Genomic DNA, 27,813 nt, shown 5'->3' with positions numbered 1-27,813 from the left:
TAATAAAAGGTATTTTTGTCACCACCTGTGAGCGTTGTCTTGTTCTTTTAACAATTTTCATTTCAAGTATGTATTACAATAACATGATTAAATAGACGATTAAATAGACAAAAGATGATCGCAGAAACAACCAGTTTTTAATATAATTAGGGTATACTCTTCAGGCTCATTTAGCAAAAAAAATAAAAAATAAAAAAAATTACATTTTAGGTATAAAAGGTTCTGAGCAAACTTTTTAGGGTAACCTGCTAAATCTTTCTTAATCTGACTAGTGGGAATGTACTGCTAAAACTGATGGGATGATGACAGTTTCCTGGGCAGTACTGCTTTAAATATGAGTGAGTACTGAGACTGGACCACTACATGACATTTATTAATTTATTAATTACATTTCAGTGATGACTGTAAAATGATAAAACACCTTAGGAATCTTGGTTGTACTAACTCTCTACTCTGTTTGTTTTTGCAGAGGCAGGTTATTATAATAAGATCCCTGCAATTGTTATTTAGGGTGTTTACTCTGTTCTTAGTTACGTCTAAACTGGCTCTTAAGAATAGAGCAGAAACGTTCGGTCCATACTCTGCCATCATCTTGCAGAGCTGTCCAGCTGAAGCTGTTGGGATTTTATCAGAGGCAGCAAGTGTCTCAAAGAACTAGTCAACATTTTTGATTTTGACATTTGTATTCTAACTTGAGGGGGAATATTTATGGCTGTGCTAACATAACAAGTGCTTAACTTTCACACTGTCAACAAGTATGTTCTTCTATTAACTAGATTGGCATTACTATAGTTTCATTACATGTGTATTTTTTAAAAGGAATGGGATCCATGATATTAAGTGGACACAATAAACTTAACACTAACTTTCAGATGGAAAGTATTTAACACCTAAGATTTGAGTTTTCTGTAATCTGCTTTTTTTAGTTTATTTACATGAACTAAACAAGGTGCTGCTACATGCACAGTTTCCCTTGATCTTTTGAGCCTTCCACCTATCAACAGGTATGGGGGAAAGCAACTTTAAAATAAGATTTGAGCGTAAAACTAATTGATTAGGTTAGTTGGGCAGATATAACACCTGAAAGTATTAATTGACACAAACTGAAATCTATTAAATCAACTTTAAAAATATTACAAAACTGGAATCTGATCTGTTAAATGTCTTAATGTACCAAAAGGGAGAGTGTTATTTTTACTCACTTTTCATTAAGTCACTGCACATAAGAGACTATTTAAGAATTTTTCAGAATGGTGTTTTCAATCCACGAAATGTAGTTAATCAGTTTCGTGTATACCCCATATTGGCCAGCAACCCCACAGTCTACGCCCCAGGACACAATACCACCGACAAACCATTTCTTAGTCAGGCTGTCTACGAAAGTTAATGGTCCCCCACTGTCACCCTGACAAGAATCTTTTCCCCCTTCTTCCTCCCCAGCACACAACATGTTTTCTGTTATTAGCAGAGATTTTCCACTTGGCAGCTTTGCAAATGCATCTTTACACTTTCTGTTGTCAATAACTACTAATTCAACATACAGTAGATGAGGGGAAAGCCTCCTTTTCTCAGTTCTTCCCCAGCCAGCTACAGTTCCCATATCATCTGTTTTCACATGGAATCTTTCTTCTTTTCTTGGCAAGCAAATGGGTGTAATATTTGCATTAATTGGGACTTTATGTTTCAGTTTAATCAGGGCAATGTCGTTGTTAAAACTCATGCCATCACTGTAACCTTCATGTACAAAAATTCCTTCTGCCCAGGCTTGTTGGTAGTGAGCTGAATTTTTGTCCAGAAATCCCATTTTGATTGTCAAAGTTGATGGGTCCATCTGATGGACGACTGCATGAGCAGCAGTTAAAACCCAATTGTCATACAAGAGGGCGCCACCGGCTGAGCTTCCGTCTTCATTAATTAGCATAACTTGCCAGGGGAATTGTCCAGGCTTTGCCCTTTTCCCTCCAATTATACGTTCCAGGGTTGTCCTCTGTTCCAGGGTTGTCCTCGTTTGTATTCCACAAACTGATGGGAGAGAAGCACATGAAGTGATAAATATTTAGTAAAGATTTAGAGTATGACAACTGGTTACTAAGTCTGGCTCAGCTGAAGTCACCATGTGTAGACATTGCTTCTAACTAGTTAATTTTGGAACAGTGAAATAATTTGCAAATGATTTTTAGTTCTCATCTGTGACCAGCCTGAAAACCTAGACAAGAGCACAGTTGCAAACTTAAGTTCGCAAATGGGTTGATGCTGTCAGATAATATTGATTTTAGGGTGTGATTTTCAAGGGGACTTGGGCTCCTAGCGCACTTAAGCACTTCTGAAAATCCCACCTTTAATTTCTTGCACTGTGAGCAGAATACATATAGGGACCAAGACTTGAAGAATCCTACTTTAAGAATAAAGAAAGAGGCTACATATAAAGTTTGGGCACAAGGAGAAGATGAGAAAGTTACTTACCTGTAACTGGAAGTTCTTTGAGATGTGTGGTCTCTATCTGTATTCCACTGTGGGTTATGCATGTGCCCAGAGTCAGAGAATTTGGAAGTAGTGTTGGTTTGGTCTGCGCATGTGCTCTGGCTCATCTTGTGCTTCTGACTGAGGTAATAAAGGACAGAGTGGACCAACCACCTCTTTAGTTCCTTCTCCACTGCAAATCAGATAAGATCTGAAGCAGAGGGGAAGGAGTGTGGGTAGTGGATAGGGGGATCTCACATCTCTAAGAACTCCAGTTACAGGTAAGTAATTTCCTCCTCTTCAAGTGATGGTCCCTGTTGTATTCCACTGTGGGTGATTGACAAGTAGTACCTAAGAAGGAGGTAGGAGGGAGGATAAGGGCAGTAGGGTTGAATGAAGAACCTCCATCCCAAAGGATGCATCCGCAGCCGAGTCCTGTAGCAGGGTGTAATGCCTTGCAAATGTGGATGGAGAGCTATGTGGCTGCTTTACCGATATCTAGGAGGTCACTAAAGGCTTCAACCTGGTCCGTGCAGCAGTGAGAAGGAACTGAAGAGGTAGTACGTCTGCCCCACAATCTATTGCCTTGGTTGGAAGTGGGAGGTGAGCCAGGGAGTGTGCACAGAGCAGTAAATGCTACTTTCAAATTCTCTGACTACGGGTGCATGGTACACATGTATAATCCACACTGGCATACAATAGGGACCATCATTTGAAGAAGAACAGAAGGGTATAAAAACATTTAGTCTAAAACTATAGAGGGGAATGAAAATCAATTTTACTGTAAAGGACGCTTAATATAATGTGAAATTACAGAATAGCACAAAACTCAACTTCATTGGTTTTCATGCTGTCTAAATACCAGCTAATTAGGCAATGTTGCAAAGTCAGTAATTTAATTGCCCAAACATTCAAAATCATGACATTCTGCAGTAAAACTACCTGACAATGGGCTTGTTTTCACTCAAGTCTTTCTGCTTTAGCCTGATACTCATGCAAACTGTACCTATGTTGACTATACAAACTAAGAAATTCTAATTTTATTGTGAAACTTTTTCCTGCTTCTGGTACCAGGCTCAAAGAGGCATCTGCTCTACTGTAAATTGGGTCAGACAGAATCAGGTATGAGCTTAAGAGGTCCTGAGAATCCACAGTTTCCACTGTCCTGATGGGACATGAGAGGTGCTCAGCTTCAAGCCTCCATGTTAACAATGGTGGAAAATGCAGGAGAAGGACAAAAGAGGGATTCTTAAAAATGGGTACCACTGTAAAAGAATTAGTGACTAAAGGAACCCTAGCTGAACTCTGGATATTGTGAAAATTTAGACCCATCAATGTGTCTTTCTTTTATCTTTTACTGTAATTATATCATGTTCCCCATCCTGTTGAGTCTCAGATGACACCACTTCTACAGGTATGTCTATGCTGGATATGTCATATGTCAGCAGCACGGGGAGTACCTACATGGGTAGCTCCACCAGCATGATTATAAATAGCAATATAGACGATGAGGCATGGGTTAGGTGAGAGAATCCAGGCATGCCTGAAGGGTACCCAACATGCTGCCAGATCCTTGTATAGAACGTAATGAGTAAGGACCAGGTACTAGTGTAATTTTTGGCAACAACACTATTTAAAGACCACTCATAAGACAAATTATACTAAACAAAGCTGCACTTCTTATCCTGATATCAAGTTCTTGCTAATCTACATCAATTATAAACTCCTTGTATAAATTCATACATTACCTGGCTCACAGATTGGCAGAGCTTTTTCTCTCTTGGAGTTCTTCCAGTATCCATCAGCACCACACTGGTATCTACCTGCATGTCATAGAAAAGGCAAGAATGCACATGTTAAGTGGCCAGCATGTTTTCAAAGCTCTGCATCTACAGAACATGGCTGTATCTGACTATATAAGTACAGAGGTTTTTCAATTCTCAGAGTTCAGGTCCTACTACCCTCTTAGGTTTTGTGAATTCCTATGGGAAGGTGGCTCTGTGCATCATCCCTCTCTCTAACTGGGCTGTGAGATGTGGGTGGTCAGGGTATTATGCAGCATAAGTATCCTACCTAAGCCTAAAGCCACCACTGCCACTTGTAAAGTGGCACCCTCAGATGTGACTTGAATGTAAATTCCACACCCTGAAGGGTCGGGGACATGTATGAAGTGTTAGGTATATTAATTAAATCCTCTGAAACAGATCTTTTGTAGCATTCCAGAGCCAGCCCTCACCCAAGGATCGTTTCTTAAATCAAAGAGATCAACATTAAACTAATCTTTTATATAATATTTTAGGGCCACGTTCTACTGATCTGAATGAAGTATTGCCAGTACATGCTACAGCACCATCACAAATTCACCAGCTGCAGAGAAAAATACTGTCTTGAACCTCTCAGTCAAAGTGACTGGCTGAATTTTTTGTGCCCCATGCCTGATTTCTAAATGTTCTTGCCTAATGCAGGGCCGGGACCTGGGAGGTGCTGAGCACTGATGTCAGGAGTTGCTTGTTCTCAGCGTCTAAGGATCAGGCTGTAAGGAATAAGGTCTCCCCTTACCATTATTACTTGCTTTCATAGTGTAGAAGGTGCTCTCGCATTTGTACTGAATCTCAGCTTTGTAGGTGGTCACCTCTGGTCCTGTGATGTAAGTAATCGTGCCGTTGTCTATGTCTTCAGGTCGACCACAGTTAACAACTGAAAACAGTTCCGAAAGACAGAATTGTGAAAGGTTCTTCTAATTACCAATGTAAAAATGGGCTGCAACAGTCAAGCCAGGAGGGCAGGAGCTGATTGGCTCCTACCCCTGTTGAGAGTGTGTCATGGAAGGAAGTTTGCTGTCTTCATGTCCTACTATATAGTGGCCATCGGAGACAGGAGATAATCTCTGTAGCTCCTTAGGATGCACTTTGAAAGCTGCTTAAAGGGAACCTTTTAAAACTAGAGAAGACATTTAAAAAGAATGGCCCTTTTCAGTGTTTGTGCATCAACTCGAGTGCCGCTCTACAGGGAGGGAACAGTGCAAGACTTGTTTTACCCAAGTTTTCTCCTGGGGGTGGGGGAGGAGGTTGGATGGTGAATATGAGGGAAAGTCTGGGTCAAGTGGAATTATTGGACTATCTTCTGAAGAGTAAATTATAATGCAACCAGACACACACATTTTTATAAAATTAAAGTTAAAGGTAGCACTTTTGGGTGCTGGAAGCAGTTACACCCAGGGCCTTACAAGGAAACAGACCTGCATTCTAATCTAGACCAGTCTACTATCTACAGTATGTCATTCATATTGGTAATTGTTATGACACAGCCCAGAAGGAAGTATGGATAAATCTAGAATTCTACATTTCTTATAAAGGAAGAGACTATGCCTAATAGTTCTTAGAGCAAGACACTGGGAAGTAGGACTTCAGGATTCTGTTCCCACCTGCTAGTGACTTGCTTGGTGAGCTATACCAAATCCTTTTACCTCACTGTGTCTCCATTTACCCACCTACAAAATGGGCATGTCGCTACCTGCAGTACCACCTAGGTGTTGTGAGGATTTGAACTTACTTAACACAAAGTAGTTGTAATTTGTGGGGGGAGGTATTGAACAATTGGAATAGTTTTCCCTCTATGCTAATAGCTCTGATCAGTTTCTGGATACCTGTAGTATAGTTTCCAAGTAAATTAACTTCGCGTTGCTACCATCATTGCTTTTTAAAACATGCTTTTAAAGAATGGTGGAAAAAATCAAGGCAGCTTCCAATTTTTGAATATGAAATACAATTGAAATAATAAAAGGGGTGGCTTTTACGCAACTAAAAAAAACCCATCAAACCTATATTGCCTCCTACATCTTGGCACTTATGAAGGTAATTTTATATTCTGTGTTTGACAGAAGAATTGAGACATTGGTATACTGCAAAGTTGAAAACAATTAGTGTTGACTTACTGATGCACTTTGCAATTGGTTTGTTCCAGGAACCACTCTTTTGACATTCTGCTTTAAAAGACTTTAAAACCAGTTCATTCTGCAAGAGGAAAATAGGAAATGTATTTATTTCTCTAAAATTACTCACTTGGCTTCATTAATAATCATGATGTTGCTCACTCGGAGAATGCGTCAGTTAAATATAATGTATAGGGTTTTAGCTCACTGATATGGAATGAAAAATATGCATAAAACAGATTTATACAGGTTTGTGATGAGATTCTCAGATGTCCTACTTTGTTCTTAAACAGTAGATATATCATTTTAGTGAGGGGAAAAGGTATTTCCTATACTGCACTCATCTTGGACACAAACATAACCTTTCTTACCACTATTTGGTGGAATAAGTGAGGGTAACTTAACAGTTCTGGATATTTGTTTTGGAGTAGCAGTTCTACCCATTTATGCCTGCTGTGTGCTCCTAATGGTTAACAATGGAGATGGCTAAAGTAATATAAAAATATTCAAGTAAGAGCATGGTGTATCTTCTGGATTTTATCTATTTCGCTACATGAACAGACCCTTTACTGCATCTCATTTTGATTATTCATTTAAACTCACACAACTCAGATGCATTTAGTTATCCTAGGTCTGTACATGAACAGCAATGTCCTCAAACTGTCAAAAGCAGGATAGATTCTAGAATCTTAGTGAATGTGTAGAAAATGGAAAGACCGTTAATGTGGAGCTAGTACACTTTTTGTATTGATCATGAAGATAAGCCTGTGTGAAACTAAATAATAAGAGCCAAACTGTGATCTCAGAAGCTTGCTCTGAGTGGGTGCTGTATTTGGAATATCTTCAGAAATTACCTCATAAACACTGAAGTTGAAATGCTATGGGACTGAATGTAAAATGTCTTCTAGTGCAGCAATAGAGAGCAAACATCTAGTTTTAAAAACTCCCTCTGCAGAGATGTAGTAACAATTTAAAGAATTTTTTAAAAAATCATTCTGTTCCATTAAGTCAACATGGTAAATATTTTTAAAGTTATTCTCTAGCTCCCAACTCAATTACAGACAAAACTGTAAGTGATGGCCAGAAAGCTTCTAAATCTGGACACTAAAACTTGTTTGGGAAAGGACAATTTCGGAAGGACCACAACTGCAAAAATAACTAATGCAAACTGTGTGTGTATAGTTGATGCACCCACAATTACACTAGGAGCAGTACAGATGTTAAATTCTTTGTACAGTGGCTAACTGGAGAGAAACACATTTAATTCCACAAATTAACCTCCCTAGGGAAACCAGAGAAGGAGAAGCTTTGGTTTACCTACTTCCAACAGCACATATCCAGTATCACAGGACAGAGTATAGTAGTCTTTCAGGATGTATTTTGCTTGCACTGGATTGATGTGACCATGGGGTGGTGCTTTAGGACTGGGGCATGGCAAAGCTGTAGCGGGATGGAAAACAAAACATTATCCTTCCTCCTAAGGCAGATTCTAATCTTTGTTTCTAAATCTGCTATTAGGAAACCAAATACCATGTTTTCCCCTCACAGCGTAACTAAGACCAAAAGGAAACATTTCACAGAGAAATGTGTAAATTTGCTGTGTTGTACTCATGACCAATGGCTGCAGTTAGCAACGCCGATTCTGGGTCACACAGGACTGACTAGTCTTCCCGAAGCTGTGGAGTGAAGGGCGTCTCTGTAGCCTAGACACCAGTTCATAGTTCTACCAAGCTGGGTGCTTGTTTCTTAAAGCCAGAGCCAGGCCAGACAATTCTGACGCTAGACCCAAGGAGAATCTCACCCTGCGTTGTTGTTCTGGCTCTCCTCAAGGGGTTTTACATTAGTTTGTACTTGCTTCATTAACCAAGTATGAAAGCAGTTTAGAATGGTTTGCTTGCTGTGTATGCCTCCCTGGAATGAAGTCCTGGGAGTGCTCTGCAGCTGAAAATTAAGTAGGGAGAAGTGTCAGAGATGCACTGTGTGGTAGTGTAACAGAACAGTAGCAAACAGCAGTGCATCGGTTACTACTATGCTGTACACCTTGGCCTTTTAGAACTTCACACGGATAGAAATTCTCCTGCTCCAAAAGCGCAAGCCCTTACTATTTGAGCTGAAGGAGAATCACTGCTGAGCAGCATCAAGCCTATGAAGTGCAGTTGATTCCATCCAGTATAGAGAAGTGGTACACTTACACAATAACCAGTTCATTACATGATCAAGCTCCTGATGCGGCAGGAAGTGCAGGTTAATTTGAAATGAGTAGCGTGGCAATATTGCCAGTGAAATGGATCTCACAGAAATACCCTTACTACTGATCCTAGTCAAAAAGGTGATAGACTGAGAATGTAGCAAGAATTAATATGAGCATAAAGAAATTTGGCTCTGGAATCAGCATCAGCAGCCCTGCCTCCTACAGAAGAGCTAGATTTACAAATGGCAAGAACAGAGCTACCCACCTGTTGTAGTGTATGAGATCTTCCAACCAGTGTGGTCTCCGGAGATATCGGTGGTGAAAGTAATATCCACAACATTGCTGCCTGTCTCAATTTTTGGAGGTATGTTCTGTCCACAGAATGGGCCATATTCCTTTTTGGGTGTTTTAATCTGAAACAGTGAGAAGAGTCAGACAACCGTGCTTTGCCCATTCCAGGGTACTCAGATCATCTAAGGAGCATACAACTTGACTTCAATAGGACACGCAGGTACGGACTGTGCAAACCTCTAGCTATGGCTCTCTTAGGGGATGATAAATTTTGTTAAATGTTCAATAGAAACAAAGCTATAGTTATTTTGATTGATAGCAAGTCATCAATAATTGCATATCGAGCATCTTTCATCAAAGCATCTCAAAGGGCTTTAGAAATATTATTAAGCCTTACAACATCCTCATGAGGTAGATATTATGTCTATTTCACAGGTAGGCAAGCTGTCACTACAAGAGGTTAAGTCACTTGCCCAAAATCACACAGTGAGTTAAGGGCAGAGCTTAGGATAGAAGCCGGGAATCTTGCTTCCCAATCATCTTATGAAAGTGTGTTGTTCTTGGTGACATTCCCAAACAAGAAAACCTTAAAGGGCAAGGGATAAAGGGTACGATTTGAGGAAGGTGCAGCAAGTGACGAAAGTAGGCTCAGCCATCAAGACTGTGATGAAAAAACAATGAGACTCAACAGACCTTAAGGGCGTCATAGGGACACACTGTTTCCATGTGACTTTCCACGTTAAAGGTTTCCACAAATTCCAGGATGATCATGAAGCCATCTTCCACCCGGATAGTGTAGCTGCAGGTGGAGAGTTTGGGATAAGGCTTGGGATAATTGGGACTGATGATCACTCCAGATCTCTTAGTAAAAGCATTGTTCTGACACTGAGCTAGAAGAAGAAAAACAAAAATGGTAACAGAGATAATTTCCCCTAGAGCTGCATCTCCTCGCATAGTAGGGATTGCAGAGCCTCTTCTACACTAGTCTCTCTTCTGGAGAATAACTTTCAAATCGTTGCTTAGGGCACAAGGGAAGCAAATTGTGTAAGGGGGGGGGCATGGGGGAGCCTTACAGATGTCCCTAGTCTGGATTTGTCCCTGTTGCAAAAGTCACTAGATCTATCAGTGACTTTGGGGCATAGTTAGAGGCCTAGCACCATAAAGCAGTGCTGTCTCAGGAATGGTACCTTGACAAGGGCAGGGACTGAGTGGGAAGAAGAGGAGGAGCCAGAACCTTAATAGCCAGGGTGTTGCAGGTCAGAATTAAGAGGCAATGGTAGGGCTCTGTCGGTCCAGCAGTGGCTGGCTGGGAAATATGAGAATGTGACAGAGCTGGGATGCAGGCAGGAGTGAAATAGAGAATCTGTATGTCAGGTCTGCGATGCCCCAGCAACACTGTAAGCTGCTAAACACGTAGCTTTCCTACTGTAGCCAGACTCTGCATGGTTCTAGTCAAAGCTATCAGTCCCTCACTTCCAGAAACCTCACGATACATCTAATCCTTCTTCCTTTGCCAGAGATTTAAGATACTTTATTCTCTGGGCAAAACCAGCTGTGCCCCTTGAACTTGGAGCCACAATGCTTCCTGCTGAAGAGAGACAGGGAGGAACAACCACAAGGCTCTCTGCTTGTTGATTGCTGCAAAGTGGTGCTTTGATTAGCTGGGCACCAAGGCTTTATGATGTGCTGCCAAGAGTCAGATGAGCAGCTTCCTTTAATTAATAGGGAATGATGGACCAGTTGCTAAATTTGGCATATTGTCCAGTCTATAGCAGCATTGGTAAAGCTAAATTAATTATAAAAGGGAAAACTGTTTAGCTTTTTAAACATATCCTTAGGCCCACAATCCTAATCCCTGTCAACAAAAATGCCATCACAACCCCCACCCTCCATTACTAAACACACTCAACAATCTAAAACAGAACTTTCCTATGGGTTGCCTGTCACATTTTGTGTTGTCTAGTTAGAGGGAAAGCTTCTCAGGGTAGGGACTGTCTATTGTATGGCACAGAGCATGTTCGTGCCACTTAAATAATTCTCAGATTTCTTATGGTAAAATTGTGGGCTCCTCTTATTTTGGAGAATGAAACCTATTCTCACCTGACCCTCAATTATACAACAATCCCGTCTGCTGATGCTCAGATTTACATTGTAAGCTTTTTGAGGCAGAGATCATATGTTTGTTATGTGTTTGAACAGTGCCTAGCATACTTGCGCTATCACAATACAAACAGTTACGCGCTTTGGGCTCTGCTTATGTTTCTTGATAGAAACATAAGCAGAGCGGTAGTATCCTTCCGGAGCAAGCTGAAGTTTCAGAACCATAACTCTGACCGGCTCTTCTGGAGCAGCTCTGAGCAACTACATGAACCTATCCATTGCCATGGTACCTAAGCATCAGAGTGCATTGTATTTCAACCCCCTGAAGCAGCTACCTTGTCACCCAAACATCAGAGAACAATAATACAGATGGTTAGGCTTTTTGCTTTAATACCAGGCCCCTCTGTCATGGAATCTGAACACACACTCAATTTTAAAGTCCTGGTCAAAGTGCCCGTCCCACCTGCAGAGTGCATTTGCTTTTGCCCTACAGGAGTGAGAAAGATCTTTGGTGCACTAAAGTGCCAGGAGTTTGGCAGCTGATTTTGACTCTGCTCTTCCAGGCTGCTGCTCACTTTGTTTCCTGTAGCTGGTGTAAAGGAATCAGCTGAGCTATGTTAGATGTTGACACCCATCTCTTCCTCCTACTCCACACGCCAGGAAAATAATTGGCAATTGCTTTCTTCTTTAAGTCACTGCCACATTTTTTCCCACTAAATGGATGGCCCTGTAATTCTATGGTCTGTGCCTCAATGTACTGAAGCCTTTGGTGAGTATTAGACAGAAAACTAGGGCCCCATTGTGCTATTAATCTTCTGTGATATGCCTTCCTGAGCCATTGATGGTGTTGCTTACAGTATTGATTCGGAGACTTTGGGTTCTTTACTTTGCCCTTAAGAGCTTGGTGGAAAGTAGCATGACCACATCCTCACTTTCATCCATCACAGGGCCGGAACAAGAAGGAAATCCAATTCAATACAAAACGTTAACTCCTTCCTGGTCACAAACAAGGTAGTGGAAAATTGCTTGCTCTCCAGAAACTTCATTTCCCTTGTATCACAAGAGGCTAAGCTAATCCTATCACCCTTATGAGTGATCATAAAACAGGCGGGAGCCAAGGAGCAATACCCTTCTAGCCTAAAGAAAGAGATAGTGCATGTTCTCATTCCAAAGATCCAATACCTTACCTACAGAAGCCTTCACCCATGCCTTGCATCTACTGCATGAATTAGGAATACCCCTGTGGAGGCGAGAGTGTGGGACAGGGCCATCTCTGTTACAATGACCTCTGTGCTAGGCTACCTGATCTTAGTTTCCATTTATTATACATAGAATCATAGAATATCAGGGTTGGAAGGGACCTCAGGAGGTCATCTAGTCCAACCCCCTGCTCAAAGCAGGACCAATCCCCAATTAAATCATCCCAGCCAGGGCTTTGTCAAGCCTGAGCTTAAAAACCTCTAAGGAAGGAGATTCCACCACCTCCCTAGGTAACGCATTCCAGTGTTTCACCACCCTCCTAGTGAAAAAGTTTTTCCTAATATCCAACCTAAACATGGGAAATTATATACTATATTTATTGTAATCATCATATATATTTATATTTAAAATACTGGGATTAGTTAGAGAAGAGAGTAAAGGGCAACATGATAGAGGAATCTAAGATAATGAATGTTACAGAAGTGGTCAGTTGGGTTCACATATTTTGTGCATATATTACCTATCACCATGGTATCCAAAGACTATTTACTTTCTCCAATAATACAAGAACAATGGGACACCTACATGAAATTAAAGGCCAAGAAATTTAAAGTTTGATATAAGGAAATACTTTTAAAATGTTGCATATAATTACGGAATGGGTAATGGGGTAGATCACTTGATGATGACCTGTTCTGTTCATTCCCTCTGAGGCACCTGGCATTGACCACTGTCAGAAGACAGGATCCTGGGCTAGATGGACCATTTGTCTGACCCAGTATGGCCGTTCTTATGTTCCTTGTGGAACTTGCTGACACATGATGTTAATAAAACTAAGAGTTTAGTGGAATAAAAGCAGACTAGACAATTACAGTTACCCTAACTAGGATCAAAATGTCTAAGGGGGATCAACACAGGACATAAGGCAGCCACCAATTAGAGTTAGGAAGGAACAGCTCACAGAGGTGTATTTCAGAACTGTTGATTATGAGGGATTTATACCATTCTCTGAAGCATTTGGAACTGACCATTGTCAGAGACCAGGCACTGAACTACATGAACCATGGGTCTGATCCATTAAGGAAATTCCTGTGTTCCAGAATTGCCCCAAAAGTGTTAATCTCCTAACATAGCACAAACAAGATGTTTGTGGAGAAGCTCTTTGGGGCAGGAACAGTCTATTTGTACTGTTCATACAGCGCCTAGCACACCTAGCTCCTGGTTTGTGACTGGAATCCCTCAGTGCTGCCACAATACTAATAAGAGGAGGAAAGTGCAGACATCTCACTATTCAGAAAATGGGTCCTCAATCTTAACCTTGTTCTGGAGGACTAAGGAAGGGCAAAGATGGAGGCTAATTAATTCTTCATCCTCACTTAAACCTGGCTCCTTTGAGCCAAGAGTGCCCATTGAGACTCATTGTGGTTGGTGGTTTTGCAACAAGACAGTTTGGGGACATGTGAGCAGACACCAATAAACCCTCTTGATATGTAGCCACAAGCAGCAGCTAAAACCAGCTGACCAGACAGGAGCAGACACCTCATGCCAGACCAAGGGATTTGCAGCTTGAAGATGAAACACTTTAGGACCTGTTCTACTTTTCTATTCAATATCTCCTGGATGTGGCCATTGGGAGCTGCCTTTGAAAGGGCTATATTTTTACTTCGCAGATCTGCAAGTGAGAAACTCATAAACTAGCCAGCACAAAAAGAATCAAATGTTCAAACAGCTCTCAGCAGGAATGCAGAGCCTGGGTTTCTCAAACCAACCTTTACAGCTGCCCAGAGAGTGCTCAATTATACTTAGCCCATATTTTTATTCGAATCACAGTGAGCTGTTCACCAGAGACTTGAACTCTGAAAAATGAGCCCCTCTAAACTTGTGAGCTCAGTGCCACTGGCTCATTAGGTTTCTAACAAAAAGTGGGTTGTAAATTTGTGCCATTGAGCCACCAGAAAAATCTCAAGCTGCTATAAGCATGGAAGCCAACAGAAGTACTGCGAGCATGAAGCAGCCTTCAAGACAAGATCAAGTACATCAGGACAGAGCCTTCCTACCCATGAAAGAGCTAGTCAGGCTGAGATTGGCACTGTGATCTCTAGGTGTCCAGGTTTGACTACAGCCTTCATCACCAGAGTATCTAAGCGCTTCACACTCATGGTGTGTTGGGGAGGGGGGAGGGGATTACCCTCACAACATCCTTGTGAGGTAGGGAAGTGGTGTTGTCCCCATTTTACAGATGGGAGACTGAGGCACAGGGTAGATTAAATGACTTGCCCAATGTCATACATGAAGTCTGTCATTAAGCCGGGACTGAGCCCAGGTCTTCCAAGCCTGCATCTGACGCTCTACCTATTAGACCATCCTTCCTCCCAGTCTTCCCTTGGAACAGGGATTTGGGGTATGCATGAACTGAGCATAGAAAAGCAGAGATTGGAGTAGAGAGACTGAGCTTCTGAGGCTTGTTTTAAGTGCCCTCTGCCCTTTTTTTAACTTCAGCAATGAAGAGGCTCCACGGCCTCATGAACTTGCTGAGTTTTTTTAATATAAAGCCTGGCTTTATCTTCAGGGGGATTTTCCTGGAGCCTCTCAGTTCCACTAGTGAATATCCCACTTGCAGCCAGAAGACAGGTCCTGGAACATGGCTAGTGAACACCCCATTGAGGTTACCTAGCCAGCTCCTGTGTTACCTTGAAATAGGAAAGGGAGGCATGGATCAATGCTATGGGGACATTAGTGGAGACTGCACCACAGGAGTTAACCTGGCCAGCTACTGTGCCACTTATAAAGAAGGAACCAGGCACTGGATGGAGCCACTTATTTAAATCCACCTCTGTTTCCAGGATACTATCTTTGTCAGTGGCAGACAGAGGACACATGGCAGCATATGAGCTCAGCTGAGCTGCCTTGTGGCTATAATGGGCGCTCTGGATCTATCAGGCAAGAGATGGGACTTCCTTTCCACACTCAGCGGAAAGACACCGCTCCCCCAAAAGCTGGCTGCTTTGCTTACACTAACTGCCTTGTGCTGCCCTCTTCCCCCATTCCTTTGGCCACTCATCATATGCTAAGCTCGTAAATTCTCTGGGCCAGGGCCTATCTTCATTATTTTCTTTAGCAAAGCACCTGGAGCCCAGAGACTTTGCAGAGGGTTCACCAGATCGCACCATTAGAACAGGGTTGGGTTTCCAGTGGGAGATGTGGCTAAAGTCATAAAGTTTGGGTCCAGATCCCGATTTTTCCACAGTGTCAGCATGCTCAGAACTGGGGCTTCTGGCTTGTCTGAACACAGACACGAGGTTCTCTCTTGGAGTCTGAATAGATCGAACTTACCAAGTGTTCAAAGGGGTGGAGGGATTCAGGTCCTGTTCTAGTTTAAGCACTTTGATCAGTCAAGCAAGAAAAGCAATGGGCTTAAGACCAGAGGCAGTCCTATCTCTAGGTAGCTTTAACGCCAACAGCAGGGCTCTCTCTTATCAGCCTCTGCCTTATCTGCCTTCTCCCTTCCTCAGCAGCACATGGCAATACAAAGAAATGAGGAGGAGGCTGCAGTTGACTTTAGGAACAGGAAAGGCCATTTTATTGTCTGCAGGAGGCAGGTCTGGAAGGAAGGAAACTGAGACATGCGCAAATCACTAATCAAACAAGCAAGCAGAGCTGGTGGCCCTGTGACATGCAGCTATGGGCAGGTCAGGAAGAAGGATGAGCCAGCTCTTCCCAGCACATCTGTCTTGATCTCTGCCTATGCGAGGAGAAGTTTAATTATCTCACACTGGAAAATAAAGGAGAAAGAGAGTAAATAAGTAAGAGGGCAGCCAGTCGCAGCCTTCCCAGAGCGGGGCCAAAAACTCAGAGAGGCAGCTTCAGTAGTCAGCATCTTTCCAAACAGACCTTTGGAGTCTGAAGGATGGAATGAGCTCAGCGCTTGCCATTTTAAATCAAGATGGGAGATTTGCTTTAAAACAACAACAACAACAAACCCAGCCCCCCTGTTGTTACAAGCCCCAGTGATGGGAAGAGGAAAAGGGACTGGGGCAGCAGGCAGAAGTTCCCAAGGCACTAGAGATATGCCCGAGTCTCGGAGTCTGGCTCCCAAATTGGACCCAAACATCCCCCCAATTTGTGTGTGTTTGCAATGGGCTGCACTGAAATGCTAGATACAGAGACAGGCTCGAACTTCAGAGTTTAGATCTAAATCCATAGCAAAGTGGTGGAAAAGCTGGGCTTGCCGTGTCATTCCACACCAGCCTCGGCCAAGTACAAAATGGCCCTGGTTCTCCCCAGGCACAGGAGCCAGCTCCTGGTCAGCGAAGCTGCATGTGGCAGGGAGGAATCTGGCGCCAGGAATCTGCACATGTTTTGCGGCAGGCAGAACCAAGCCCGAGGTGTTGATCGTTGCACTGATTCAGACAGACATTCACTCCTTATTGTCAGATCATAAACCTTCCTTCAGCAGCACGTGCAGAGCAGCAGAGACAGCCAGCAGCCCGGCTGTGTGCCTGCTAGGGGAGGGGGAGCTCTGGCGGGCCCCCTCACCTATTTCAGGGTGGGTTATTATGGCCCGTGTCAATAGCATGAGGACTCTCCTAGCCGTCAGGTAATAGCAGGGCTGTTCTCCATCTGAACTGGGAATCCACTGTCACTCGTCAGCAGATTGTTCCTCCTCGAAGCAGCCCCGAGCTCAGATCCCGAAGCGCCAGAAGACTCAAAAGTATTATCCATCGCAGCACTCGGAAGGCAGGAGTGCTGGCCGGAGGGGCTGGGCTGGTAGCCCTGCAGACTGAAGGTCTCCGATATGAGCAGCCACGGGGCAGGCTTCCTTCCTCTAGCCAACATGCTGAAAACCTGGCCTGGAGGGATGATTTCTGGCAGCGACTGGAATGTTCTAACCTCCATGCCTACCCAAGCAATGGCCTCTCTTCTGAGACTGCTGACACCAGGGCTGGTGAATGCTAGGGGTGGGATGCCTGACCTGCAGGAGCTAGACACTCTGCCATCAGCTGAGGAGTGTATGCACTGACTCATGCCCTGCCCCATCAGGGTGACTTCAGCTGGCCTGCAGGGGCCATAGGCCAGCTCTGAACTTGGCTGCGGCATGGATTGCTTACTGACCTGGTCGAGAGAGACTCCTGTTCTAACGGGGTGGGGGCAGCTGACCCTGCGCATGGGTAGAGGGGCAGACTCACCTACACAGGTCCTCTTGTTTTCATGGAGGACGTAGCCAACCCTGCAGCTGCAGTAGAAGCCGCCCAAGTAATTATGACAGTGATGGTCACAAAGCGGTTCATCGTCAATCAGCTGCTCACACTCGTCAACATCTAGCGGGTTGAAACACAGCAGCATTAACTTGACTGCACTGGGTGGTGGGCTCTTGGAGCTCTGTGCAGGAATGTAATGGGAACTGGCGGGGAGGTGGGAACAGAGCAGGGACATGTTTTCGTAAATTGACTCTATACCCTTTAACATGTGTCTGTGCCAGGCTGGTTTTCCTTGGTATTCTTTGTAAAACATAAAGGTGGGGCTTTCAGAGGAACCTAAGCCAGGCAGGGGTACAGTTCCCCCAGGAAGCGAACGGGGCTGGTGCTTCTGAATCACTCTGGGGCTTTTCAAACACACTTCTCCCCCCACTGCCTCCCCTTAGCTTGTACAGTTGGAAGATCCCCTGCTCTAGGCACCATATGAAACTCAAAGCCAAACACCCAGCACAATCTGACAGCTGGTGAAGGAGCATACAGGGGATTCCCCCTTCCCCAGACACCAGCTCTGCCTGGCCCGCTGTGACAGTGCCGTCTTGCACAGCGATTACTAATGCTGGCTTTGTATTCTGTTCTCACACAGATTCCTGTCGTACTCCATTGTCCTAGGAAGAATCTACCTCCTAACGCTTTGCTCTCCTCCAGCACTTTCCAATCCTTTACAGACGTTAATTAACCATCACAGAAGCCCTGGATGGTAAATGGGAGTCTCCCCATTTTGTCCAGGGGGGAAGAGCAGGTTCAGAGACAGGAAGTGACTTGCCCAATGTCACACAATGAGACAGTGGCAGAGTTGGGGATAGATGTTCTGAGTTGTAGTCACCTACTCGAGTCACTATCTGTAATGAATACAGCTGATCCTAATCCATTCACTAGTAGCAGCAGGCAGAGTCTCCATCCACCTGAGAAGCACAGCTGTCTCCTTCGGCCAGCCCCTGGTGCTAGCAGCCAGAGTCTGCGTGAGGCCAGGAGGGGAGCTGGCCCTAGCGTAGCTGGGTTGGTTTCTCTATCCCTTCCTCCTCAGTGAGGGGCCCATCTCTCACCTTCAGCTGAGTAGAAGGCCTCGAAGCCGGTGAACTGGTTCTCGTTGGAGTAGTCGGATCGGAAAGTCACAGTGAGGGTGTTGTCGATGGAGTGGTACGTCCTGTTGCCTGGAGCCTCCTCGGTGTCTGTGCTCTCGTGTCCACACAGTGTGGCCACTGGCTTCCCACCGGAGCTGATCTGCGCAGGGGATGGAGGAGTCAGTCACGTCTACACTCAGCTGCAGCCTCTATTTCCATGCCTGCCCCCCACCCAGTATATGGAGCCCAATCCTGCAACCCTGAAATCAGGAGGACCAGGAGTAGGTCCTTCTGCAGGGCCACACCCAGCTCCCTCCCTAACCATGGTATGCCCCATTGCCAGCTCCATATAACTATCACCACCCTGCCTGCTTCCAGCTTGCCTTGATTCTCCCCCACCCCCCCACCACCTTTCAGCTGTGGCATCTCCCCCTCTGCAGCCTCTGGGCACCCCTCTGGAGCATGACCAAGCAGGAATAGAGGGACTGGAGATAGCTGGAGAGGCAAGAAAAGGAAGGAAGAACCAAGACAGGCACTAGCAAGAGCAGCTTTAACTTGTAGCCAGGGCTCCACAGAACCCTGAATGAATCAGCGCATCTGTCATGTGCCCTAGCCACGTGCTCTCCACTCTGCTGGCAGAGCTGAGGCTGAAGGTCCCCTGCTCCTGGCAGACTTTCCACCACCAGGAAGTTTGTCCCCCAGTGGGACAATCAGGGGGTTTAGAGATTACAGCATTCTCAGGGGTACATTTGTGATGAAGACCATCCATCTGGATTCGGTTATACAATCGCGGCTGTCATGTTACACGGTGGACAGCAATTTCCCCATGCCTTGACTTGCCCCCCATTCTCCTCCCCTTTCCTAAATCCTTGGCTGTAAAGCTCATTGCCTGAACCCTCCCTTCCCCCCAACACACACAAAGCCCCAAGGCCAGCTTGGGCCACCAGCCCGGAGTTTTGTTTGCTGTGGGTTTTGTTCCTGTTTGCTTTCCCCTTTGATCCTATGAGGGAGCAATCCACTGGGCTATGGCCAGTCACAGGCGAAAGGAGGGATTAGGGTTAAACGCAGGTTAAAACACACACAGCTTTGAATTTACAGTAAAGCCCGCTGAGCTGGATCTCTCCATTTCCACATTCTCTCTGATGCAATGTTCCTTGGTGGGAAACACCCACTGGATTCCCCAAGTATCCCAGTCCTCTAGCCCCATGTCCCCGAAAGTTTTGGATGTTATTACTAGGCCATTTTTGATGAACAGGATTTGTGCTGCCCCTGGGGGTGGAGAGGGATGAGAGCTCATGCACACAAGTTCTAGCAGCGGGTAAGAGGCTAAGCAGTCTGACCGACAGGGTACAGCCTCAGAGGAAGATGTGGTGAAAAGCACTATGGCCTCAGAGGAACATGAACATCTCGCCCGAGTAACTCAGGGATTAAGATTTTACTTAAAATGCTTGATCTGGTTCTACTGAGCTTAAAACAACGACTGCCAATGTGAGCACACCATCTGCCTCCTGCATGTCTCCTGTGGATACGGCTCCCCCAGCCACACACTGACCTTCGAGTATGCCCCTAGCGATATCAGTATGAACACATGGCTGGACAGCTGGTGTGCTGAGTTTGCTGCCTTGTGCTGCCCTCTTCCCCGATTCCTTTGGCCACTCATCATACGCTAAGCTTGTAAATTCTCTGGTGCCGGGCCTATCTTTTTATTAGATGTATGTACAGCGCCTAGCACAACGGGCCCTGATCCGGATATCAGGGCCTCTAGGTGTTATAGTAATAAAACAACAACAATATGTAGGCACAAAAGGTACTGGTAAAACCTCCAAAATCCTCCTAATCATCCTGGCTTTGAGTATGACCCAGCAGCGTCTCCTTTCAGGCTTTTTCACACTTCCCCCAAATAGTCCATTGGCCACTTTCTTTTCGCAAGCTCTTCACCACTATATATGAACATCCTGATGCTGCTGCTTGGGCTGTGTCTCACTTTTGACCCAGGTCCCATCAGCGCAGCTCTCATGAGATACAAGTATTTTGTAGAGCCGGTCAAAAAATTTCAGACAGGACAGAAAATGTTGATTCAAGAAAATTGAAACATTTCCTGGGGCTGTATCACTTTGTCACAGTTTTTGGTGAAAAATTACTGAATGGCTTCATTTTAATAAGACTGAAGTGTTTTGCTTCTAGGATATTGCATGATGATAGATAAAAGTCTGAGATTATAATTTATAATATAATAGGAGAAGTGATGCACTTCCGTAAGCTCGTTTCAGTATTTCCAAAATGGAATTGGAGCACTATTATTTTGTGAGAAATTCTGACCTCTTGTTTCCATGTGGGATGAAAGAAAATTTCAACAAGTCCGATCTGTCCAGGGAACAAAACTTCAGCATTTCCACCAGCTCTAGTTTTCTTCCAACGATGCTTCCTGATCCTGTGGGCCAATGTGAATGCATCACTTGCAAATCAGCTGAGCCCAAACATTACAAGGAGATCTGACCATAAGAGAAACTGGTTCCTTGAAACCTGCGACCCCAGCTGGAGCTGGTTGTGCCACATATCGGTATACACATTTCATTCTGAGTGCGGAAGGCGATATGCAGCTCCAGGAGACACAGACAGTATAAAGCAAATTACCCAGAGAAATACATGTGTCTCTACAGAAGTACACATGCCATGCCATATTGTAAGTACAAACATACACCTCTCATAGGTCTCATATACAGCCAGCCATCAACATGCACAGACGCAAAGGTGTATATTAATACATACGCCTCATGCATGACCATGGACACCCTCTTTGCCCCGAGGCTCAGCATACCTTCACGTAATCGTATTCACACAGGTAGGACAGCTCCATGTTAAAGTGGGTGAAGTAGATCCGGATGGCGTATCCCTTGGGGACGCTGATATTCCAGCTTCTCTGCTTGTTGTTGGGGTAGACGTTTGGGAAGTCTGGGGATGTGATCCTCCCATACATTTTCTGCAGCTGGATGTTGCTACCCACTCCATGGCAAAGGGCTGCCAAGAGGAGGTACAGCCTGCCCCAAATGGAACACAGACAGTAACCAGGGGGGTGAACGTTAGCTCAGAGATCACATTCGCTACACACCGAGGGCACTAGGACATTAGTCAAGATCTCTGCACCTGATGCTCCTCTCCTCTCTAAATGCCCTGGGAGTCAAATGAGTGCTGCTGACATAAGACCCAGGAGAGGAGATGGGTTGCATCTCCTTACATAAAAACAGGACAAAGAGCTAGAGAACCCAGGCTGCCTGAGAAGAGCCTCCTTGACCGGACTCACCTCATCCTCCCACTGTCGGAGCCTGCAGCAGCTTCTCTTGGTGCGCTTGCCTCTGAGGGCGAGTTTGCTTTGCTATGTTTGTCTGGCTCTTGAACTCTGATGTTTATCTCCCTTTCCCCCCTCAACTGGCTGAGTTCTGGGAACAGTGGTTACAGCAGAGCGGGCCTGAGCTCAATGTACAGGACCCGAGTCAACCCTGGCTCAAAGTACAAAGAGGAGCTGAAAGTGCAGCTGGATTCCAAATATTTCAGCCCCCACCTCTCTGGAGGGATGAGCAATGGGCCTGGCATTTGTGCTGAGAAGCCGGGGAAGGGGAGAGAATGCATGGGGGCAGGTATAGGGTAGTTCAAGATTGTGTGTGCTAGGGCGTGGTCAGGGTGTTTGGGAACATCATCCCCCTGTTGCCAGCTCTTCGGTTACTATTACCCAATAAGTACATTACTCGAACCCTGGTCTCTTTCACAGCCTGAGCCCACAGATCCAAGAAGGAACCGCATGGGAACCCAGGGCCCTTTGCTGATCCATTTTACCAGCATCTCTGATGGAGGACGATCACAGAACACTTTAGGGCACTAGCCGTACAGAACGCTGCAACCATACAGGAGGCGCTGAGGTACTACGGTGATGAGGGCTATTTGAGTACTGGGGGTACACACACCTATGGCTGGGGATTTGTTAATGGGGCACAGAGCCTTTAAGCTCCCAGCTGCTGGTTCTAATCCAGCCCAAATCTGTTGTTCTGTGCCTTATGTGCACATCCAGCCTTTGCCATTTTACCTCCATGCTGGAGCTGGGTTAAAAATCGAGCTGTGGAATTACACCCAGCTGTCCCATGCAGCGTGCCATACCAAGCAGCAAAGGGAGAGGGGGAGTAAGAGGAAAGATGGAGAGTTGGCCATGAAGAGCGATGCAGGGAGGCAGGAGCTGCACGGGAGAAGCTCCCCCACACCAGCACACAGATGCAGAAAGCCAGGCCGAGGGAAGTGGTGTGGTGGGGAAGGGGCATAGCAGGAGAGTAGAGGGAGTTTCTCTTTGTCCAGCATTTATCACCAGCGTCCTGGGAAATAGCGTAGAGGAGAGAGCTCCAAATGGGACCCTGCAGTGACCAGCAGCTTGGGATCCTCTCTTTTCAGACCACAGATGGCGCAGGCAGGGCCAGTCCCTGCTCACCCATAGCACCAGCCAAGGCACAGATTCCCACACACTTTACAAGCACTACGCATTCAGCTACACAACAGCCTGCTGATGCTGGGGGGAAATCCCAGTCCATGTATAACACGGTCTCCACTGAACCAAAGGGGTGATGTCTGCTATGGTGCAAGTCAGCGTGGCTCTGTCAGTGTCTCGCCAGCTGAGGATCTGGCTCATAGGTCAGATCCTCATTCCCCTTGAAGTCAATGGCAAGACTCATACTAAAAAAAGAAAAGGAGGACTTGTGGCACCTTAGAGACTAACAAATTTATTTGTCTCTAAGGTGCCACAAGTCCTCCTTTTCTTTTTGCGGATACAGACTAACACGGCTGCTACTCTGAAAGACTCATACTGAAGTCCCCGGGACAAGGATTTGGGCCATTAACTCCCAACACAGGGCCAGATTCTGGAGCTATTCAGGCTGTACAGGAGATCAGAATTGGGGCCCTCCTTATATTTTGTTAGATTTTTTTTTTAAGTTAAAGATTTTCTAGAAACATCCCTACCCCAGCTCCCCTGCATACAGGCCACAGCAGACAAGCATCAAAGAGGAGCAAGCGAGCTTCATATAGATTGCATAGGTGCTGTCTCTCTCCCGCACCCATCACCCAGAAGGGAAGGAGACAAGGGAAGCTGACTTGCAATGAGAACCACAGGCTCCTGTGTGGTGTGTGAAGAGGAGTTGTGCCAGGACATCCTACTACCCTTTTACCACAGCCAGTGCTCCTTCTCCCAGGGGTCTGCTCCTCCAGCCAGCAAAGCTGCCAGTCACCTGCAGCCTACGTTGGCATTTTCCACCAAATAAAACCAAAGCCTACCAAACCACAACCAGAAAACGCCATTTCACAGAGGGGAAGGGGCAGTCCGTACAACAGCAGCAGTAAATGAGGTTAATGGCAAGACCACACAGGAGCTAGATTTCAGAGTAACAGCCGTGTTAGTCTGTATTCGCAAAAAGAAAAGGAGGACTTGTGGCACCTTAGAGACTAACCAATTTATTTGAGCATGAGCTTTCGTGAGCTACAGCTCACTTCGCTGTAGCTCACGAAAGCTCATGCTCAAATAAATTGGTTAGTCTCTAAGGTGACAGGAGCTAGAGAGGACTAGATGCTTTCCGGGCTCCCTGATTGCTAAACAGCCCCCACTGAGCCCTCACAGGTCATGGACTTTACACAGGCCACAGACAGAAAACTTTGGGAAATCAATAAGTGTCAAGCTGAATGCTGGCTGTTTGCTCGGCAATGTCACCACTTGTGATTTCAGCTATGTTTGTGTCTAGGTACACACATGGGTGCTGAGTGTGTGCGTGTACCTACAGTTGTCAGGCTACTGTCCATGCAGTGAGAGTGAGTGTGTGCATGTACATACACATACAGTGATCAGGCAATTGTTTGTACATGTCTGAATTAAGCAATCGGATCCCAGAGTGCAAATCTGTTTTGGTTAACTTCCATGTCCCACGGCCAATATTACTCCTATCCTGCAGTGTGCCCTCTCTGTGATTGGACATGAATTCTTCTATCGTCATCCAACTCCAAACTGTCTCCCTGCAACAGCAGGCTGCTCTTTTCCTTCGCATGACCAGAGCGCCTTAGAGCCCCAGTCACAGACCGAAACCCCATTGTGCGAGGCACTGCACAAACACAAAACACAACAACAACAGTCCCCGCTCTTGCGCGTTTTAGCGGCATTGGGTCCCAAGCTGCAGGGGTCAGTCCCAGAATGAAAGTATCAGCTCTAAGATGGTTCTGAAATGTCTCCAGTGTATTGAGAGTCTGACCAAGCTCTTCCATCCCTGTCAGCCCCAGGTCCTCCTGTCTGGTGCTTGGATTCTAACCCATCACAGGGCCCTCAGAATGGCTGTGCATCAGAACATGGAAGCTGACCTGGCAAGAGACCAGGGAAGGTGTTAAATTCTTGGTGCAAATACTAGGCTCCCACCTCCATGGCCTTTGGAGAAGCCAGGCTACTAGCCGGGGCTGGGGAAAACCTTTTAGAACTAAGTGCCTGGGATGAAATCCTGACCCACTGTTTTGCCTGTTTCCTTGCAAAGAGCCCTTCTCATTTCAGCACGTCTTGTGGCATCAGCCAGCCATTTGCAGCCCTAGCTTAACAGCATCATGCTGAGTAACTGCAAGCCCTACAAAATGACTCCTAACACCCATCCTCCTTCTCCACCCAGCCCCAAGCAAGCCTGAAGGCTGGGCGCACCCACCTCCTGTCCCTGTGAGAAGCAGCTATTGGCCAGTTGCCTAATTACTGACCCACTTTAGGAAGGTTTGGGTTATTCTACGTGACAGGAGCCCATTGTGAATTCTGCACAGCTGTCTCCCCACTCCCAGCCCCATCCACACTTGAGGGACTGAGGTAGCCCAGACAGAAGAAGTCGCTTTCAAGAGGAAAGTGTGTGTGAAAGCCAAGGTTCAGGGAAGGGGCTCTGCCTTCAAATCCATCTGCACAGCAGCAGAGACATGGTGTGACGTGAGAATGCCTGGGAGACCCCATGTGGGGACTGCAGCAGTCCATCATCTTCCCCAGATCCCCCCGGTGCTTGTTTTCCTGCTCCCCCTACCTCCCACTGCAGCGTGGCCTGTCCAGGAAAGGTCTCCAGCAGCTTGGATAGAGGCAGCTGAGCCATGCCCATCAGTAAGTCAGTGCGAGCAGAGCTGTTCAGTGGGGGCCCAGCTAACATGGCTTGCCAGCTGGGAAGTCTACCAGCCACAGGCCCCATCTGGAGTATCCCGGGAAGGCCAGGAAACAGGGCGTGGGAGGAAGGTGGTGCTGGAGAGCAGAGACCAAGACTGTACTGGAGGGAAGCGAGTGGGGGATGCATGGGAGACACGGGCTGTAGGTTTGACTTGCTGAGGTGTGTTTGTTCCCTAAGCTCTGCCCCATGCTGATTTGGGGGGCACCCGCTTTCCCCAAATATAAACCTCTCCACCCATTTCCACAGGCCCCAAGCCTCTCCTTGCACCAAGGGGAGATGAGCAAACAGGGTAAATTGATGTCATGCTTCAAGACGGTTTCTCTCTTCAATTAGCATTTGCCCTCCCCCTCACCGTCCAGTCACTATTTTCCGTGGCAATGGTCTCTCCTTCCAACTAATGCAGGATGCTGCAGTGTGTCTCTGCAGCAACACTTCCTGCCACGAGAGCATGTCACACCTATTGTCTGCTCCCTACACTGGCTTCCATAGATAGAAAAGTAAGCCAAGTTCAAGGTCTCAGCTTGATCTTCAAGGCATTCTGTGGCCTGGGCCCAGGGATGAAGACCATGGTCAACCATCCACCGCAGTGGAGCTCTCTGTAATAAGTGTAAAGCTCTTCTGTGGAGGAGACAGAACTTTCCTTGGGGGCTGGTCCGAGACCATGGAATGAACTACCCCCAAGAACCAAGGACCATCACCTTCACTCCAGGTGCCAGGCACATAAACCTACACACACACACTAGAACAGAACACTCCACTGCACACACTTCTCCCTCCTGCAGAGGAGAGAACAAACATGACAGATGGCAGTCACGTTGCTGAAAGCACTGCTGGAAGACACTCAGATGTCCCGCTCGCATCGCAGTAAGAACCCATAGAGAACAGAATCTCTCTTTCCTCTTGCCTGTCCGTCTGTCTTCCCAGCTCCTGTCTCTCAAAGAAGGAAATCACTGACATGTCCCCCGGCCATAGGCAGCTACGCTGCGTCTGCCACGTTGGCTCGGAGTCTGCCGCTGAAGTGGAACAGCTGTTTCTCTCTGCAGAGAGAGTTTGGTTCAAATTCAGATAAAGTTGGAGCCAGGCCTGTGTTGTAATGCTGTCCTCTGCCTTCCTCTCTCTGATCAGAGGAGATATGCACGTTACAGGCACAAACAGCCTGTTTCCTAGATAATTATGGCTCAAAGCAATGGATAGGAACTAAGGAAAAGTTCATGTTATTCATACTCCCAGGACAAAATCCTAGAACAGTGAAGGGAACACGTGGTTAACGATACGGGGGAGTGACCAAGGCAGGACACAGCTCCACAGCAGAAGAACTGGAGATTAGCAAACAAAGACCCCAGAAAAGGGGATGCAACAGTGATTCCTCACCATGCCAGCCTCATTTGGATCAGCACTCTGGTGATGTTACAAGGTCACTGCAGTCTTGTTTAACAAGCAACCTGAACAAGCCAAGTCATTCTTAGCATCTGCCACTCCTGGAACAGCCCCCAGGAACCGGGAGCAACTCCCACTGCAATAGTGGTTCGGGTTTGTACACTTTCCATGGTGACTGGGTGGGCTGGATGGTGGCTTGCCTGCTAGGAGGTGGCCCCCTGCAACATGGTTAAGCCTCCAGTGAAAGACCCCCATCTCCTGTGCAGCAGCATCTCTCCCCATGGAGGCTGGTGTCTGGGGGATAACAGATGAACAGCTTTGCAACAGGGCTCAAATCCCTCTCCCATCCAAGGTTTCATTTCTCTGCCCCTGCTCCAGGCCTCCTTAGATAAGGCTCTATTCCCATCCATATGAGCCATAGTTCCTACCCATCTTCAGCCCCCTCCCCTTCCCATCCAAAGCTCTGCAGAGTGAAGCTACAGCACCCTCTAGCTTACAGGTTCGAATTGCCCTTGGGTGGAAACACCTGCATTACTGATCTCTGTCGCATCTTCCAATTTGAAAACGCAGCAAAGGGACCTGGAACCTGCCGAGATTGTGGGTCAGCCTGGGAATATGGCTGCAGATCTCCATCTCCTTCCAATTCCACCCTTTCTTCCAGATCTTTTAAACTTCATCACTTCTCTCCCTCCATGGAAAAGTAAACACTCTGCAAAGTACCTTCTTCCCCTTCCAAATGAATCGCTGG

General features: G+C 46.0%; 1 protein-coding gene across 1 annotated transcript; it reads right to left on the bottom strand.

Annotated features, from left to right (window-relative positions):
• Positions 1-1,192: 1,192 nt before the first annotated feature.
• Positions 1,193-21,857, bottom strand: MASP2 (MBL associated serine protease 2). Its single transcript, XM_074975380.1, has 11 exons — positions 21,791-21,857; positions 21,308-21,527; positions 18,472-18,649; positions 17,360-17,491; positions 9,567-9,763; positions 8,848-8,995; positions 7,713-7,831; positions 6,395-6,473; positions 5,020-5,157; positions 4,209-4,283; positions 1,193-2,022 (listed from the first exon to the last, which is right to left on the bottom strand). The coding sequence occupies exons 1-11, from the start codon at positions 21,793-21,795 to the stop codon at positions 1,235-1,237; spliced, it is 2,079 nt and encodes a 692-aa protein (XP_074831481.1). The 5' UTR covers positions 21,796-21,857; the 3' UTR covers positions 1,193-1,234.
• Between the last annotated feature and the right edge of the window lie 5,956 nt (positions 21,858-27,813).

This window comes from Natator depressus, chromosome 18 (genome assembly GCF_965152275.1).
Source record: "Natator depressus isolate rNatDep1 chromosome 18, rNatDep2.hap1, whole genome shotgun sequence".
Lineage (NCBI taxonomy): Eukaryota > Metazoa > Chordata > Testudines > Cheloniidae > Natator > Natator depressus.
This window is presented reverse-complemented; position numbering and strand designations above follow the sequence as displayed.

What these genes read in the sequence shown, in the direction of transcription:
- MASP2 (XM_074975380.1), bottom strand. An exon ending in GGCCTTCTACTCAGCTGAAG is followed by an intron (nt 17,492 to 18,471) that starts GTGAGAGATGGG and finishes TCAACCCGCTAG; the next exon opens with ATGTTGACGAGTGTGAGCAG. An exon ending in TCTGCCAATCTGTGAGCCAG is followed by an intron (nt 2,023 to 4,208) that starts GTAATGTATGAA and finishes CTCTCCCATCAG; the next exon opens with TTTGTGGAATACAAACGAGG.